The sequence below is a fragment of the Acomys russatus genome, chromosome 5, assembly GCF_903995435.1.
Source record: "Acomys russatus chromosome 5, mAcoRus1.1, whole genome shotgun sequence".
Lineage (NCBI taxonomy): Eukaryota > Metazoa > Chordata > Mammalia > Rodentia > Muridae > Acomys > Acomys russatus.
In genome coordinates, this window is record NC_067141.1 from 75194303 (window position 1) to 75210540 (window position 16238).

At 51.7% G+C, this 16238-nt stretch overlaps 1 protein-coding gene across 2 annotated transcripts in view; it reads left to right on the forward strand.

Moving 5' to 3' along the window:
- Casp7 (caspase 7) overlaps window positions 1-16238 on the forward strand; it is a 37717-nt gene that overhangs the window by 18867 nt on the left and 2612 nt on the right. For both annotated transcript variants that reach the window (XM_051146837.1, XM_051146838.1), the window contains exons 3-6: window positions 8771-8907; window positions 9372-9500; window positions 12953-13128; window positions 13560-13689. In XM_051146837.1, coding sequence (XP_051002794.1) covers window positions 8771-8907; window positions 9372-9500; window positions 12953-13128; window positions 13560-13689 — 572 coding nt within the window. The remainder of the gene's footprint in view (window positions 1-8770; window positions 8908-9371; window positions 9501-12952; window positions 13129-13559; window positions 13690-16238) is intronic.

Genomic DNA, 16238 nt, shown 5'->3' on the forward strand with positions numbered 1-16238 from the left:
CATGTTCAGACAGCCCTGTCTCTAGGGGTGACAGACAGCTGAGGAAGTCGCTAATCTGGATCTTTCCTTCCTTGCCCTTGCTGGGGACCTGCCCCTTCTACAGGGAGCTAATTAATTAGCGCGGTCTCCTGGGAGGCCCTAGATTCCTGCTTGGCTAGTGATCTGCATGGCTACAGCTACTGATTTCCAGATACAAGGTGGCTCTATCAGCTGCTAGGTCTAGGGTAGAAAGAACACCTCCCACTGAGCCCAGAAGGAGATTTTTGCTCACACGAAAGGGGCTGTAGATGGCGTATTGAAGACCAGGGCACTCTGAGATGACATCAGCAGTGGCATGTGACGGTGATATTAAAGTGACCTGATGCTCAATTTGCGGTCAGTTGCTGGGGGGGGCTTCACTTCTGTCGCTCCTGAGAGGCACCTCCCAGAAGGCCTTGATACCAGAGAAATGGGGCTAAAAGGTGGAGGCCACATGGAGAGGTGAGCACACAGAGCTGCATGCAGGTGTTCGATCCCACGGGAGAGTGTGAGGGGCCGCCAGGAACATGGAAACAGTGTCTTCTCTCTGTGTCTGGTCTTGATGCCTCAGCACAGTGAGACACCACAATAACGTTAAGAGTGACCGTGACAAGAATTTACCTATAGCCACATGCCGCACTTTTTGTGCCTTGTGAATGTTAACTTGTCTACAGGCTCCAAGCCAGATGCCGCCTTTGTTCTCTTTACAAAGGGAAGTGAAGCAACTTGTGCCTGTGATCGCATACCCCCATGGTAGAGCAGGGATTCAAGCCACCGATGTAACCCCAGAACCCTTGGACTCCTTGGTAACACCACCTCCAAGAATCATTTTATTGCAGATATAAACAACTCGATCTCAAATCTTTTGTTCGTCTTGCAAGGGAGCAAGGGAGCATGCCTCCGTTTTTCATGCTTGATGCCTCTTGCTGAGCTGGCCCACTTGGGAACATCCCCGGTCTTTGCAGAAGGTGTGGTGGTGACTTAAGATTCTCCCTTTGGAGCAGGAACTGTGGCCCAGTGGTTAAGAGAATTGGCTGATCTTTCAGAGGACCTGGGTTCCAGTCACACTGCCCGAAGGCAGTTCACACAGTCTGTAACTCCAATTCCAGGAAATCCCATGTTCTCTTATGGCCACCATAGGTACGCCACATATGTGCCGCCCAAACATACATGCAGGCAAAAGGTCCATGAAGATAAAATAAAAATAATTTTAAAAATTCTCCCTTTTGAGGTTGAGCCAGCCACTGGACACGCAGGGTGCCAACTAAAAACATCTCTGCCCGCATGGGTGGTGGCTTCTAATGACCTCATGCTGCAGAAAAGAGATGGGGTTGCCGGGGGGGGGGGGGGGGGGGAAGAAAACAGCTCATTCTGGAAACCTTTTCAAGTGGTTTGAGATTCTAGACATAGAGAGAAGACCCAAGAAAAACAACCCTCCTGGCACACCAGAGCTTCAGAAATGTTCCCATCTCCAAGGTCAGTTCCCACTGGGCGTGTGACATTGCAGTGAGAGGCAGTGAGTGCCCCTCCCTCAGCTCACCTGACGTGCCCAGCTGGCCCTCAGGTGGACAGGGTGCTCACCCAGTCAAGCTGGAGTCCAGCCTTCTTAGGTGTGCACTCAGCCAGGTGCTGTGATGAGCCCAGGAGTTCAGGACCATCTGAGACAGCATATGGGGACTTAGAATCCAGAGAGGGGAAGGAAAGTGTGTTTGCCTTCTAGCTGGACAGATGATGACTCTGTAATTGAGGTCAGGTGACATGCGATGCTCACACTAAAGACAGACCCGGAACTGTGAGTAAAAGAGGTGACGGAGGCCCTAGTGGCATGAAGAAAGGTGATGTGTGACCTGCGGCACCATGAGATGCCAGGCAGAGGGAAGAGTGGCAGCACCGGCCTGTGGTCTGCACAAGAGAGACAAGCCCATGGTTTTCTGCCAGGGATGATTGAGAGAAAGAAAAAGCCGAGGTGGGACATGGCACAGCCGTGCACATGGAGGAGACCAGGATGGTGGCCTCTTTCTCTGCAACAGAAACCCGCTGAGTAGGTCTGGGCAGGGTACAAACATGAGAGGGTTTATCTTGTGTTTGCTCTTAGTTGTTTAAACTCGCTTGGAAGAAGAGCGCAGGAAGGCAAGACTAGAGGCCAGTAAGGAGGTAACGAGATGGCATGTGTGGCTTGGGGCCCAGGGTCATGCCTGCGCCAGTGGCTGGATGTCAGCACTGGTGTATGCAGAGGCATGGGACGACAGGCAGCTGGGCAGGCATGAGGCCACTGTGGCTCTTGATGTGGCTCCACTGCCTGAGCTGTTGTTACTGCCTGAGCATGTGAGTGAGAACGCGGAACAGGATCAACAGCCAGAAACACAACCTCAGGGCCCTTTGGGAAACCTGGGATGGAGCTATATACTATATTTTAAATTTTGTGTGTGTGTATGTATGTGTCTGTGTGTCTGTGTGTGTGTGTGTGTGTGTGTGTGTGTGTGTGTGTGTGTGTGTGTGTGTGTGTGTGTGTGTGTGTGTGTGTGTGTGTGTGTGTGTGTGTGTGTGTGTGTGTGTGTGTGTGTGTGTGTGTGTGTGTGTGTGTGTGTGTGTGTGTGGCTTTACAGGTGTTCTGGTGTCTGTGTAGTCCAGAAGAGGGCATTGGATCCCTGGAAGGGAAGTTACAGTTGGTTGTGAGCCACCTGGCTTGAGTGTTGGCACTCTTGACCATGGAGCATCTCTATGGCCCCTGGTCATTGTTTCAGGGAACACTGAAGCTGTAGGAGTCTTGGCCTTATACATCACTCACACTCCTCCCCTTGGCCTTATATGTCACCTACGCTCCTGCCTTGGCCTTATATGTCGCCCACACTCCTCCCTTGGCCTTATATGTCACCCACACTCCTCCCTTGGCCTTATATGCCGCCCACACTCCTCCCTTGGCCTTATATGTCGCCCACGCTCCTCCCTTGGCCTTATATGTCACCCACACTCCTCCCTTGGCCTTATATGCCGCCCACACTCCTCCCTTGGCCTTATATGTCACCCACGCTCCTCCCTTGGCCTTATATGTCACCCACACTCCTCCCTTGGCCTTATATGTCACCCACGCTCCTCCCTTGGCCTTATATGCCGCCCACACTCCTCCCTTGGCCTTATATGTCACCCACGCTCCTCCCTTGGCCTTATATGTCACCCACACTCCTCCCTTGGCCTTATATGTCACCCACACTCCTCCCCTTGGCCTTATATGTCACCCACACTCCTCCCCTTGGCCTTATATGTCACCCACGCTCCTGCCTTGGCCTTATATGTCACCCACACTCCTCCCCTTGGCCTTATATGTCACCCACGCTCCTGCCTTGGCCTTATATGTCACCCACGCTCCTCCCTTGGCCTTATATGTCACCCACACTCCTCCCCTTGGCCTTATATGTCACCTACGCTCCTGCCTTGGCCTTATATGTCACCTACGCTCCTGCCTTGGCCTTATATGTCACCCACACTCCTCCCTTGGCCTTATATGCCGCCCACACTCCTCCCTTGGCCTTATATGTCACCCACGCTCCTCCCTTGGCCTTATATGCTGCCCACACTCCTCCCCATCCTCACCTGTGCTCACCTTTTCCCTGGCTTGGCTCTGCCCTCTCTCTGCCAGCCTGCCATCATGGCTTCCCAGGCCACATGTGGAAACATGAGCACTAAAAAATCTCATTTTAACCACTTGTGGGAGACTGATCCTATGACCATGACTAAGTGGCCAGGGGGAAAGGCTGAGAGATTAATCTGTACCAATATGGCAGCTAGCCCCACAGTTTCTAAGGGAAAATGGGTGTGAAAGGGAGAGAAACCCAGAGAAGAGGGTGACCCCAAACGACAGGTGACAGGTGTCTCAGACTCATTCAAGCAGATGTCATTGTGTGCAGGGAACTCCGGGTGTCCCTTCCTCCCTTTTGTTTCCTGGCTCACCCTTTATGGTGGCTTCTCAGCAGTCCCTCACTCCTTCACTGTTTCTGTTCTGTGCTGTAAGCTGGTTCCATTAACCTGGTTCCATCATCTGCTCGCCCAGAGCTGGCTCTCCTTAGAAAGGTAAATTGAGTGGCTAATCTCTGCTGTGTACATCTGTGCTCTGGCAGACCTCGCTTTAACAGAAAGCCATCTGGGTTGCAAGGAGCCGTGATATTGTTTGACCCAAACCAGCAAGAGGAAGAGATTTATATTCACTTTAAAAATAACAGTTCATAGCTGGTGAGATGGCTCAGTGGGTAAAGGTGTTTGCCACTAAGCCTGCTGCATACTAAATAACTGTAACTTTACATTTTTTGAGGAGTTTAATCTAGGGGCAGGTCTGGTGAGGAAAACTGTCCCTATCATCCTTCTGAGATATTTACCAGGGATAAAAACTGAACATCACTTGCAATTCAGTTTTTAGGGACTTTTGTAACCATGTGCTGTTGTCTTTACAGTATGTCTGTATCCCCCGGTCCTGTTCCCTCTTTAAAAACTGAATGAATCAGTAACTGTTCATTAAGTGATAAGCTAGCGTTCCAGGTTCTGTTCTTACCGAAACAGGGGCCATGGATTCCCCACGGCACATTTCTCCAGCGCTTTTCCTTATAAAAGACACTTGCTGCTTTTGCCTTGCACTTTACTGGGGATGAAGTCGTGACAGCCGGACTCTAAGAGCTGCAGCGTGACTGAAGCATGGCTGTCATTCTAGAGTTGTTGGGATTTAAAACTACATTTACTCTATCGGGGGGTGGTTTGGGGGGCTGTTGTAGGAGGGGGGCACACGTGTGTACGTGCATGTGCGCATGCGTGCATGTGCCGTGGCATGTGCATGGAGATCAGAGGACACCTTGATGGATTCACCTTTCTCCTCTTTCCATGTGGGGTCCAGGAAGAAGCGCAGGGCGCCTTTTATCTTCCGAGCCATCTTGCTAGCCTCTCGTTGTAGAACTCTGGCCACAGAAGATAGAAGTAGAATTGTGCCTCTTCAGGGGTTTTCCTGAGTAAAGCGTTCTCCAGCCTGCAGGGTATCCTCCTCCACCTCACAGCCCTTGGGGAGCCTTCAGTCAGCTGCAAGAGGTGGGAACTGTGCCCTAAAGTGAAGCTGATATTCTAAGGCTCCTGCCCACCTTAAGTTTTCTACCATTTTCCTCCCATCCTGGTCCTTTCCAAGGAATCACAGGGAACGAAAGATAAAGCCAGTCTGGGGCTGCCTTTGTTTTGTTTGTTTGATTGTTTTGTTTTGTTTTTTAAGATTTATTTATTTATTTATTATTTATACAGTGGTCTGTCTGCATGTGTACCTGCAGGCCAGAAGAGGGCATCAAATCACATAATAGATGGTTATGTGGTTGCTGATAATTGAACTCAGGATCTCTGGAAGAGCAGTCAGTGCTCTTTTTTTTTTTTTTAAAGATTTATTTATTGTTATGTATACATGCTCTGCCTGCACACACACCTGCAGGCCAGAAGAGGGCATCAGATCACATTATAGATGGTTGTGAGCCACCATGTGGTTGCTGGGAATTGAACTCAGGACCTCTGGAGGAACAGGCAGTGCTCTTAACCTCTGAGCCACCTCTCCAGCCCCAGAGCTGCCTTCTTAAGGGTTAAGTGAGCAGCACCTGTTTAAGAAAGGTCATGCACTCCAGCTTCCCCAATAGTAAGGTGAGAGGTGAGTGGGGCCCTGCCCTGCATTTCAGTGTCAAAGGCAGTGTTTGTTCACAGAGCTGTAGAGGAAGCACACACCAGGCAGCTGGCTCACGGAGACTCACATCCCAGCCAGACCTGAGCTTACTCTTGCACTCGGCCTTGGGATTGTGCACTGAGCCCAGGAAGCTCCCACAGGGGGCAGGCACCAACAAGGAACAGTAGGCTGTTTCTGTCTTGAGCTCGGTGGGCTTTAAAGCTCTTTCATATACCTACCCTGTTAAATCCTAAGTGATAACAAGGGCTGTGTCTATCCCAGAGAAAATCAAATCTCCATTTCCCCAGGCCAGCTGCTGATCCAAGCCTGGGAGCTGGAATAAGCGAGCTCTCTCCCAGAGTCACCTGCACAGTGCTTTGTCAGTCCTCAGACCTAGCTAGAAGCATGGATGGCCTCTCTGAGAACAGGGAGCTTGTTACAGCTGGCTGTATCTCCAAACCTGTCTGTGCCTGTTGCCATCTGAGGGTGACCACTGTCAAGTGAGTAACAAGTCAGAGGACCACGCAGTAGACATGGGCCCAGTGTGTTTGGCGCTCCCCAGGCCAGCCAGTTAGCCACTTCGGCTACCCGCCTCTAAGAATTCTATCAAGACTCAGTGAGGAAACGCAGCTGAGAGTTTTAGCAAACTCCGTAGGCACTGGCAAATGTTAATTGTTGTTACTGATACCTGTAAAACGGGCATTGTACCTCCTACCCACATGACCACTGAGCACAAGGAAGTTCACACACGCAGGGGACACCATCTGTAGAGTGTTGAGAAGGTGGCAGAGAGAAAGTAAATCCTGCTCCTGCCTGTGTGGCATGTCTTGAACCTCGCCTGGGTGACACACAGAGGATAGCGCCATAGGAAGACGCAGGCTGTCTAGTCTCCGTCCGTAGTGGTGGGTAGGCGGTTTTAAATGTCAGCGTGCGGCCGCCGAGAGTGACCTGATCCTTGAGCCACTCACTTCGAGGAGCAGCGGCCCTAGCTCAGCTCAGAGCACCCACAAGCATCGTGTGCAAAAAAAGATGCAGAAGAAGAACACTGCTCACCTATGGCTCCTCTGTCCTTCCCCCTCACTACGGAGCTACCTTGCCCCGTTGCAGCTGCCGCTACTGCTGGTCCATAATGTGAGACAGCCATTGCGGCACTACTCCAACTGGATCGTGCCAGCCGGTCTCACAAAGCCTCTTTTAACATATAGTCATTGTTGTGTCAGTTCAGTTCCTCTAGAGAACCCTGACTAACAGATGTGACTTACCTCATTTTATAAGAAAGGAAGCTGGCACTGTGCCAAGGGCAGTGATCACTGGCAGGAGTCATGAGCAGAAAGGCACAGAGCTCTGCCTACCCCAACCCAGAGTTTTCACGACCCTGTTGGCCGAGGGCAGGAGGGTGGGACAGCGTGGGCATGGACAGACAGAAAACAGAGGTCAGCTTCTGGATGGTGTCCTTTTAAACATGAAATAGTGCCATGGAAGAAACCTGACCTTGTAAAAACAGAGGGACAAAAAGGAAGCGACCGTTGGACGCATTGAACTCCTATACTCTGGACCACAGGAGCAGTGGGGAGGAGAGAGGCCGCATCCTCTCAGAGACGCTGAGAGTCTGCTGTGGAGAAAAGTCCAGGAAGACTCCAGGACACTAATCTGGCCTTTCTCAGACTTTGCCTCTGCAGTGTCTGGGAGACATGTTTGCTCAGCACATTACAAGGCAAGCATCAGCATAGGTGTGGGGAGCCAGTGGTTCTCAGATCAGATAGAACTCCTTCCCACCCAGAGCGGAGCTCACTTTGGAGAGGAGACCAGCACCACTACCTCCCTTGAGTCCCATTTGATGCCCTTCCTCCTCCTCTTCTCTGGTCCCATTTGGTCCTCTGCCCTCCCGTAGCATCCACGTTCTCGCCTCAGAGCCACGTGGTTTTCCTCAGTAGAACCATAGTTGCTTGAGGGATAGGAAAAACATAGTGCTCTTTTTAAAATTGCTGTCCTCCCCACCCCCACCCCCATTAATACAAGTGCCATTAAAATATTCACCCTCACAGAAAGGTGTGTGCACATGGGAATGGTTGCCGACATGTGTCTGTAACCGTCACCAATCTGTACAAAGAAAAAAAATATGGGGGGGGGAATGGCTCAGGGGGTAAAGAGCTTGCTCTGTAAGCATAAGAACCTGAGTTCTGATCCCCAGCACCCACATAAAAGTTAGACACAGCATCGAGTGTCTTCAGACCATGCACTAGCTGGCATGTGGGACAAGTGAAGGCAAGTGGTTCACTGGCAGGCCAGGCCAGCTGAAGCAGCAAGCTCCATGTTCATAGAGAGAACCTGTCTTTTTTTTTTTTTTTTAAGTAAGGAAGACGTCTGATGTTGGTGGTGTCCACAGGCGTGTGCACACACACACGCACAAGTACACTCTCGCATGCGCACATGCTTGCACCACATACATGGTACATTTTAAAATAAAGAAATAGGGTTGGCATTCCCCTGGCTTCTACATCTCAGACCGTTAATGTGAGGTGCCTAAGTCTGTGTGCTCGTTTGTGTATTGCCTCTTTTCTGTATTCTATTTATGATGTTTGTTCACGTGTTTCATGCCATTCCGTGAATATTCCTCAGCTCAGCCATTTATTGTAAACAGGACTATGGGCTATTTCCTGTCTGGGGCATGATGGACAGTGTAGCCCTGTCTTTTAATAAACATTTGCCTAACCCAGGTTGGTTGTTCTGCCATGGGGATTGTGTAAATTTAGCTTTTAGTGTGTCATGCCAGCCTTATACAGTGGATGCCCCAATAGGTCCCCACCAGTGCGCAAGTTCATGGGAGATGCTGAGCCACCCATGTCTCTCATGTGTGGCCCCTCTGGGATGTGTACTCTGCCAACACATGGTGGCCATGGTCTGTGCTTTCTGACATCTATCGAAGCTTACCCTGAAGCCTTATTTCATCTAAACGTGACAGTTAAATAGAGCCATCTGTCTGCCTCATGTCTTTAATTCACAAGTACCACGGCTTACCTGAGGATGCAGCTGCCCAGACTGCTTCCACAGCCTCTAACTGACTTTCTGTAACCCAAGGAAAAAGAAGAAAAATGCCTCTATGCGCCCTGTCTGGACCACGCGGGAGCGAGTGCCCACGTACCTGTATAGCATGGATTTCGAGAGGATGGGAAAGTGCATCATCATAAACAACAAGAACTTCGACAAAGCCACAGGTAGGTGCGGGGCCTGGGCCAGCCCCCTCTGTCCTCCCACCTCCTCCACACAGACATGTGCAGGGGAAAGGGTTCAGAAAATGCTCCCTCAGGCCCGCGGTGTGCTGCAGCTCAGACAGGGCTCAGAGCCAAGGAGCCTGTCTTAGTTACTTTTCCCATGGCTGTGATAAAATGGCCCGTTTTCTTGGGTGGCTCTAATCGTGTGACATTGGCAGCCGGTGTGGCCATCACAAGACCTGTGTGGTTTTGTTACTGTGAGGAAGCTTGCCTTGCACAGAGGCCGAGCTCCTCCATCCCACTCTGCCTCTGGTCCCACTTGTGCATGGAAGCTGTAACATCGAGTGGTGATTTTTCTGCTTCAGGAATTGATGCTGGAGCCCCACTTGGCCCCGGCTCTAAGCAGAGCCCGCCCTCAGCATTTGCTCATCCTCACCCCTGGCATTACCCCCCTTCACCCCCCACAGGGATGGATGTCCGGAATGGGACAGACAAAGATGCAGAGGCTCTCTTCAAGTGCTTCCGAGGCCTGGGGTTTGAGGTGACTGTCTACAACGACTGCTCTTGTGCCAAGATGCAAGACCTGCTCAGACAAGGTGAGTGGGAGCTGTCCTTGTCTGCCCCCTGCGCCACGAGGAGCGGGGCCTAGGCTCTATCCTTGTCTGCCCCCCTGCACCACGAGGAGCGGGGCCTAGGCTCCGTCCTTGTCTGCCCCCTGCGCCACGAAGAGCGGGGCCTAGGCTCTGTCCTTGTCTGCCCCCTGCACCACGAGGAGCGGGGCCTAGGCTCTGTCCTTGTCTGCCCCCTGCACCACGAGGAGCGGGGCCTAGGCTCCGTCCTTGTCTGCCCCCTGCGCCACGAAGAGCGGGGCCTAGGCTCTGTCCTTGTCTGCCCCCTGCACCACGAGGAGCGGGGCCTAGGCTCTGTCCTTGTCTGCCCCCTGCACCACGAGGAACGGGGTCTAGGCTCTTTCCTTGTCTGCCCCCCTGCACCACGAGGAGCGGGGCCTAGGCTCCGTCCTTGTCTGCCCCCCTGCACCACGAGGAGCGGGGCCTAGGCTCTGTCCTTGTCTGCCCCCTGCACCACGAGGAGCGGGGCCTAGGCTCTGTCCTTGTCTGCCCCCCTGCACCACGAGGAACGGGGCCTAGGCTCTGTCCTTGTCTGCCCCCTGCGCCACGAGGAACAAGGTCTAGGCTCTGTCCTTGTCTGCCCCCCTGCACCACGAGGAGCGGGGCCTAGGCTCTGTCCTTGTCTGCCCCCTGCACCACGAGGAGCGGGGCCTAGGCTCTGTCCTTGTCTGCCCCCCTGCACCACGAGGAACGGGGCCTAGGCTCTGTCCTTGTCTGCCCCCTGCGCCACGAGGAGACGGGCCTAGGCTCTGTCCTTGTCTGCCCCCTGCACCACGAAGAGCGGGGCCTAGGCTCTGTCCTTGTCTGCCCCCTGCGCCACGAAGAGCGGGGCCTAGGCTCCGTCCTTGTCTGCCCCCCTGCACCACGAGGAGCGGGGCCTAGGCTCTGTCCTTGTCTGCCCCCTGCACCACGAGGAGCGGGGCCTAGGCTCTGTCCTTGTCTGCCCCCCTGCACCACGAGGAGCGGGGCCTAGGCTCCGTCCTTGTCTGCCCCCTGCGCCACGAGGAGCGGGGCCTAGGCTCTGTCCTTGTCTGCCTCCCTGCGCCACGAGGAGCGGGGCCTAGGCTCCGTCCTTGTCTGCCCCCCTGCACCACGAGGGGCGGGGTCTAGGCTCTGTCCTTGTCTGCCCCCTGCGCCACGAGGAGCGGGGTCTAGGCTCTGTAGGGCTGCCTGTGGCTGTACCACATTGTGATTGTGCTGGAGAATAAATTAAGGACCAGACTAGACCCCAGGAGCTCTGCCCACTGCCCAGAGAGCTGTGTCCACTGTACACCAGGCCTGTCTAACCTTTAACGTTGACATTTCACTGGCATCTGCGGAGTTCATGCTCACGCACCATGTGGAGGTACAAAACCATCTTAGAATTAGGTTCCTTCCCCACTTTGTATTGAGCCTGAGTCCATTGCTGACCTGCAGCACATGCTGCCAGCAATTGTGGGCTGCAGTGCCACTGTGGTACTCTCACACTTGGAGCAAGTGCCTGGAAGTAGAATCTAACCTCTTCATCAGACAGGGGCCTACAGCAGCCCAGGGCTCAGCGTTTCTTAACCACATAATTGAAAAAGAAAGATTTTGTGCAACCTTTCTTATCTTCCTTTTAATTGACTTCTTGGGGTCAAAGAAATGGCTCAGTGATTAAGAGCCACATACTGCTCCCGCAGAGGACCTGCAACCAAAGGGTTGACTTTGGTTCCCGGCGGCACCCATGTTGGATGGCTCACAGCCACCTGAAGCACCAGCTGAAGAGAATCAGATGCCCTCATCTGCCGTCTGCAGGCTCCACTCATGCGTGTGCATGCACACACACACACACACACACACACACACAGAGTTAAACATTACATAAATCTTTAAAACAATATATAATTCATATAAAGTACCTGGATAAGTTCCAGCACATGGGAGGTAGCCCTGAAATTCTAAAGCCTTTCCCCCATGGCTTTTATGGTATTAACTAGTAGGTTGGTGAGTGTCACAGCCATAAATGAGCTGAAGGCAAGCCGGCCAGCTGAGTGCTCGATGCTTACTCCCCTAATCCCTGTACTAACAGCGCTCTGATTGTTTTTTCTACTAACTTTCTAATTTACGTGCGAGGCAATGGGTTTCCTGTACGTGTGTCATGCTCTGCTCCCCTTTACCACCCCCACTCTGCTCCACAGGGCCCCCAGCCTGTATTCGATTCCCCACCCCCATAATGTCTCCGCCCCCCCCTCTTAGGATGCTCTGTTTAATTTTATAGCCGATAGGCACACATACCCAAGCACACACGCTTACACGCTTGCGTACTTTAAGAACAGGTTCTGCACACAGGAGAAAACATAGGTCTTTGTGTTTGAGGCTAGCTAGTTCCACTTAACATAGTGATCTCCATTTCTTACCCTGGGATGTCATGATTTCAGCTTTCCTTATGGTGGCACAAACTCCATTGTGCAGATGGGCCATGCTCCTCCCCTTAGCTACTTTCTGTTAAGGGGCTGCTTCTGTTCCCCGGCTACTGTGACTAGTGGGACAGTAGCCTTGGATGTGCAGGATGTGTGTGCCTGTGGCACGCTGGTTTACTGTCCTTCTGATACGTATTATTTTTTCAATTGTGATAAATTATGTGTAGCACAAAAATCACTGTTTTAATCATTTTAAGCAGAACAGTTCAGTGGAGTTAAACATAGTAGCTTTTTTAGGATTCTTTTCATCTTCCATAACCAAACCCACCTATCTGTTAACCAAGTGTGTCTCCCCTCCCCCAACCACCACCTTCCTCATGCTTTCTACTTTCCCTCTGTGAACTTTGCCTTGGTATCTCGCCAGGGTGAAATTCTACAGCATTTGCCTTTTTTGTGATCTATTTGTGGCTTATCCCACTTGGCCTAATGTTGTTGTTGTTGTTGTTGTTTTTGTTTTTTGGGGTTTTTTTTTGTTTGTTTTTATGGTTTTATTTTTGTTTTTCTTCTTCAACAAATGCTTGAGTGATGCTTCTTCTGTATCTCACTTAAAAACATAGTAACTGAAGCTGGCATGGTAGAGCAGACTTTCAAGCCCAGCACTCAGCAAGCAGAGGCAGGCTGGCTTCGATACACAAGTTCTATGTGTGGTTATAGGGACACATTTAATAGCTGCTGTTATCACCTTTTTATAGACAGACGAGAAGATGCAAGCTAACTAGCCTCGCCAGCATCACAGAACCAGCCCACAGAACAGCCATGTCCCTCTGCCCCCAGCACCCTCTAGTGTCTGTTTTTGGTGCCTGGGTTGTGTCTGAGAGAAATTCTAGAACTCTCCCTGACCAGCTTGCAGTCTCCTCAGAGCCCGTGGCCCAGCCCAGTCCTTTGAAAAGGCCCCCATACACCATGCTCTATGCTGGCCCCAAATGGTCAGCCAGTTCTGGAGAAATCAAATGGTCCCCGTTGATTTCTCCCCCGCAGCCTCTGAGGAGGACCACAGCAACTCGGCCTGCTTTGCCTGCATCCTGCTGAGCCACGGAGAAGAGAATATGATTTACGGGAAAGATGGCATGACGCCCATAAAGGATCTGACCGCTCATTTCAGGGGAGATCGGTGCAAGACCCTGTTAGAGAAACCCAAGCTCTTCTTCATTCAGGTGCTTTGAAAGCCTGTGCAATCACGTGTAGGAAAAGACTGCGGAATGCAGGGGCAGGCAGGGGGGGTCCTCGTGCGGAGTGCAGGGGTGTGGGGGATAGGGAGCCTCGTGTGGAGTGCAGGGGTGTGAGGGGATGTCGTGCGGAGTGCAGGAGTGTGGGGGGCGGGGGAGCATCATCCGTACAAATCAACATGCAGTTTCTGTAGGATATGCAAATTGGGGCTGGGGTTTCTGCCCAGAAATGGTTGGCCCAGGCCCTTGCTTTATTTCTGGAAGGCTCTACTTTGTAATTTGACTAAGATCAGGTGCTTATCTCTTCATCAGCTGGCCACTGGGCTCTTGGTGTGCCAGACAGGATTCCTGGGGCACAGCAGGGGACAGCACAAGCGGTGTGGGTTCCTGACCATGAGCGCTCTACTTTGATGTTTTAGGCTTGCCGAGGGACGGAGCTGGACGACGGGATCCAGGCCGACTCGGGGCCTATCAATGACACCGACGCTAACCCCCGGTACAAGATCCCAGTGGAAGCCGACTTTCTCTTTGCTTACTCCACAGTTCCAGGTACCCAGTACACTACCTGCTGACCCTACCCATCCACATTCCTGCATCAATTTGCAGGCAGGCCTGAGGACTGTATTAGTCTCCTAGTGCTACTATGATTAATTACAGTTTTTAGCGCCCCCTAACTCAAAGCATTTCAAAAGCTGAAACTTAGTGTCAGTATCCCACTGAAAAGTTTGGACTTGGAGCATTTCAGATGTCATATTTCCTTGCTAGAAATGTCTAACCAAGGGGACCTGACTCAGTGGGTAAGCTGCTTGCACTTTTGACCCAAGACTGAGTCGCCAGCATCGGTGTAAGATCCAAGCGTAGCAGTGCGTGCCCACAGCTCCAACACTGAGTTGGTGTAAGATCCAAGCGTAGCAGGGCGTGCCCGCAGCTCCAACACTGGGTTGGTGTAAGACCCAAGCGTAGCAATACGTGCCCATAGCTCCAGCACTGGGTTGGTGTAAGATCCAAGCGTAACAGTGCATGCCCGCAGCCCCAGCACTGGGTTGGTGTAAGATCCAAGCGTAGCAGTGCGTGCCCGCAGCCCCAGCACTGGGTGTCTAGCTAACGGAGAACCCTAGAGGCTCAGAGACCTGCCCCTCTTGCTGAGCTGGCAAGCTCCAAATGCTATGACAGACCCTGTCTCAAAAACTAAAGTGGAGATCAATAAAGGAAGACACCCAACAGGGACACAGGTGCCTGCACCCAGGTGTGCACAAGCACACGCACATACAACAACACACACACAGAAAGAAAAAGCATTGTTCAGCCAGTAACACCTACACAACTGTTCTGACGTCTGAAGCAGTTTCCCACTCATGCCCACGCACAGGGTAACAGACGCCCAGTCTGTCCTACAGACAAAGGGACTCGAGCCATAGAAACAGATTATCTTGGTGTCCTAGGGGTCAGAATCCCAATGTGGATGACCAGGGCTCATAGGGAAATGGGTTTTCTCTTCCTCCTAGCATATTAAAACTGACTGTATCCCTTAGCGTAGTCCTCCCCCTCTGAAAACCCTTTCCTCTCTTCTCCATCAGCCCCATAAACACACTGTCCCCCTACCCCCCCCCCCCCGGTCCCTTCTTCTTCTCTCTGGGACTGGGTATACCTGGGCAAGTCAGCACCATTTCCCCATCTGAGACAGGTGTGTTTGTTCTTTTTATGTGCATTGGTGTGAGGGTGTCAGGTCTTGGAGTTACAGACAGTTGTGAGCTGCCATGTGGGTGCTGGGAATTCAACCCAGGACCTTTGGAAGAGCAGACAGTGCTCTTAACCACTGAGCCAACTCTCCAGCCCAAAGGGGTTTTTGTTTGTTTGATTGTTTGTTTGTTTGTTTTGGTTTTGGTTTTTCAAGACAGGGTTTCTCTGTGTAGCCTTGGCTGTCCTAGGCTCGCTTTGTAGACCAGGCTGGCCTCAAACTCACAGCGATCTGCCTGCTGCTGCCTCCCAAGTGCTAGAATTAAAAGTGTGCACCACCATTGCCCAGCTCATTTCCCTATCTGGAGTCTATAATTTTCATTGCATCTAAAAGGCTTGCTTTGTAGACCAGGCTGGCCTCAAACTGACAGCGATCTACCTGCCTCTGCCTCCCAAGTGCTGGGATTAAAAGTGTGCACCATTACCCAGCTCATTTCCCTATCTGGAGTCACATCTGAAAGTTTCTTTTTGTCATGTAGGATAACATAGTCACAGAGTCCAGAGGTAGATGTGTCCATTTGGGGACCATTACTCTGCCCGCCACAAAATTCATTTCTCTCCCTAAGAAAGAGGAGTTAATTCTCTGCCTTGTTTTACTAGGATTAGTAGTAATTGCAAGACTTTCACATTAAGCAATACATGTGACTCTTAAGAATTATGTCATTTTAAATAATTATAACCCACCTCCCCCCCACCATCCTTATAATAGTCCTGTAGGTAACGGAGAAAGTCATTGTTTATTTTGCAGCTGAAAAATTAATTGAACTTGGGTGAGCTTCAGAAATGTGTCCAGGGTCAGCACTCAGGGAGGCAGAGGCAGGCAGATCTCTGTGAGTTCCAAGTCCAGCCTGGTCTACAAAGCGAGTCCAGGGCAGCCAAGGCTACACAGAGAAACCCTGTCTCAGAAAGGAAGGAAGGAAGAAATGAATAAATGTGTCCAGGGTCAAATTTCAGTGCGCGGACTCTGCACTGCATCTTAGACCAGGATCCTTTATGCTGTGACTGTGGCAGCCCTGTGTTTGCCCAAGTCTGTTCAGTATAAGCCTCTCCTTTGTCAGGCACTGACCCTCTCTGAGCGGGGATTCCCACAGCTGCAGGCCTTTGGCAAAGGCTTGGTGCAGAGGTCTCAGTTACAGTAAATGAGTCAGTGCATCTGGGAAAGAAAACAGCCCTGGCAGCATCTGCCATGGGTTCTGTGAGGATGCTAACACCGCACTGTCAAGCACTGTGTGGGGTGGAAAGTGCTTAGGTCTTCCTGCTCTTGGGATGTTGGCAATACAAAACCTGGCAGACAGCGGTATAAATAAAACCAGTGTGGAGTCAGAGGAAGGCCTGGAGGAACTCAGGGAGGAAGGCAAGCC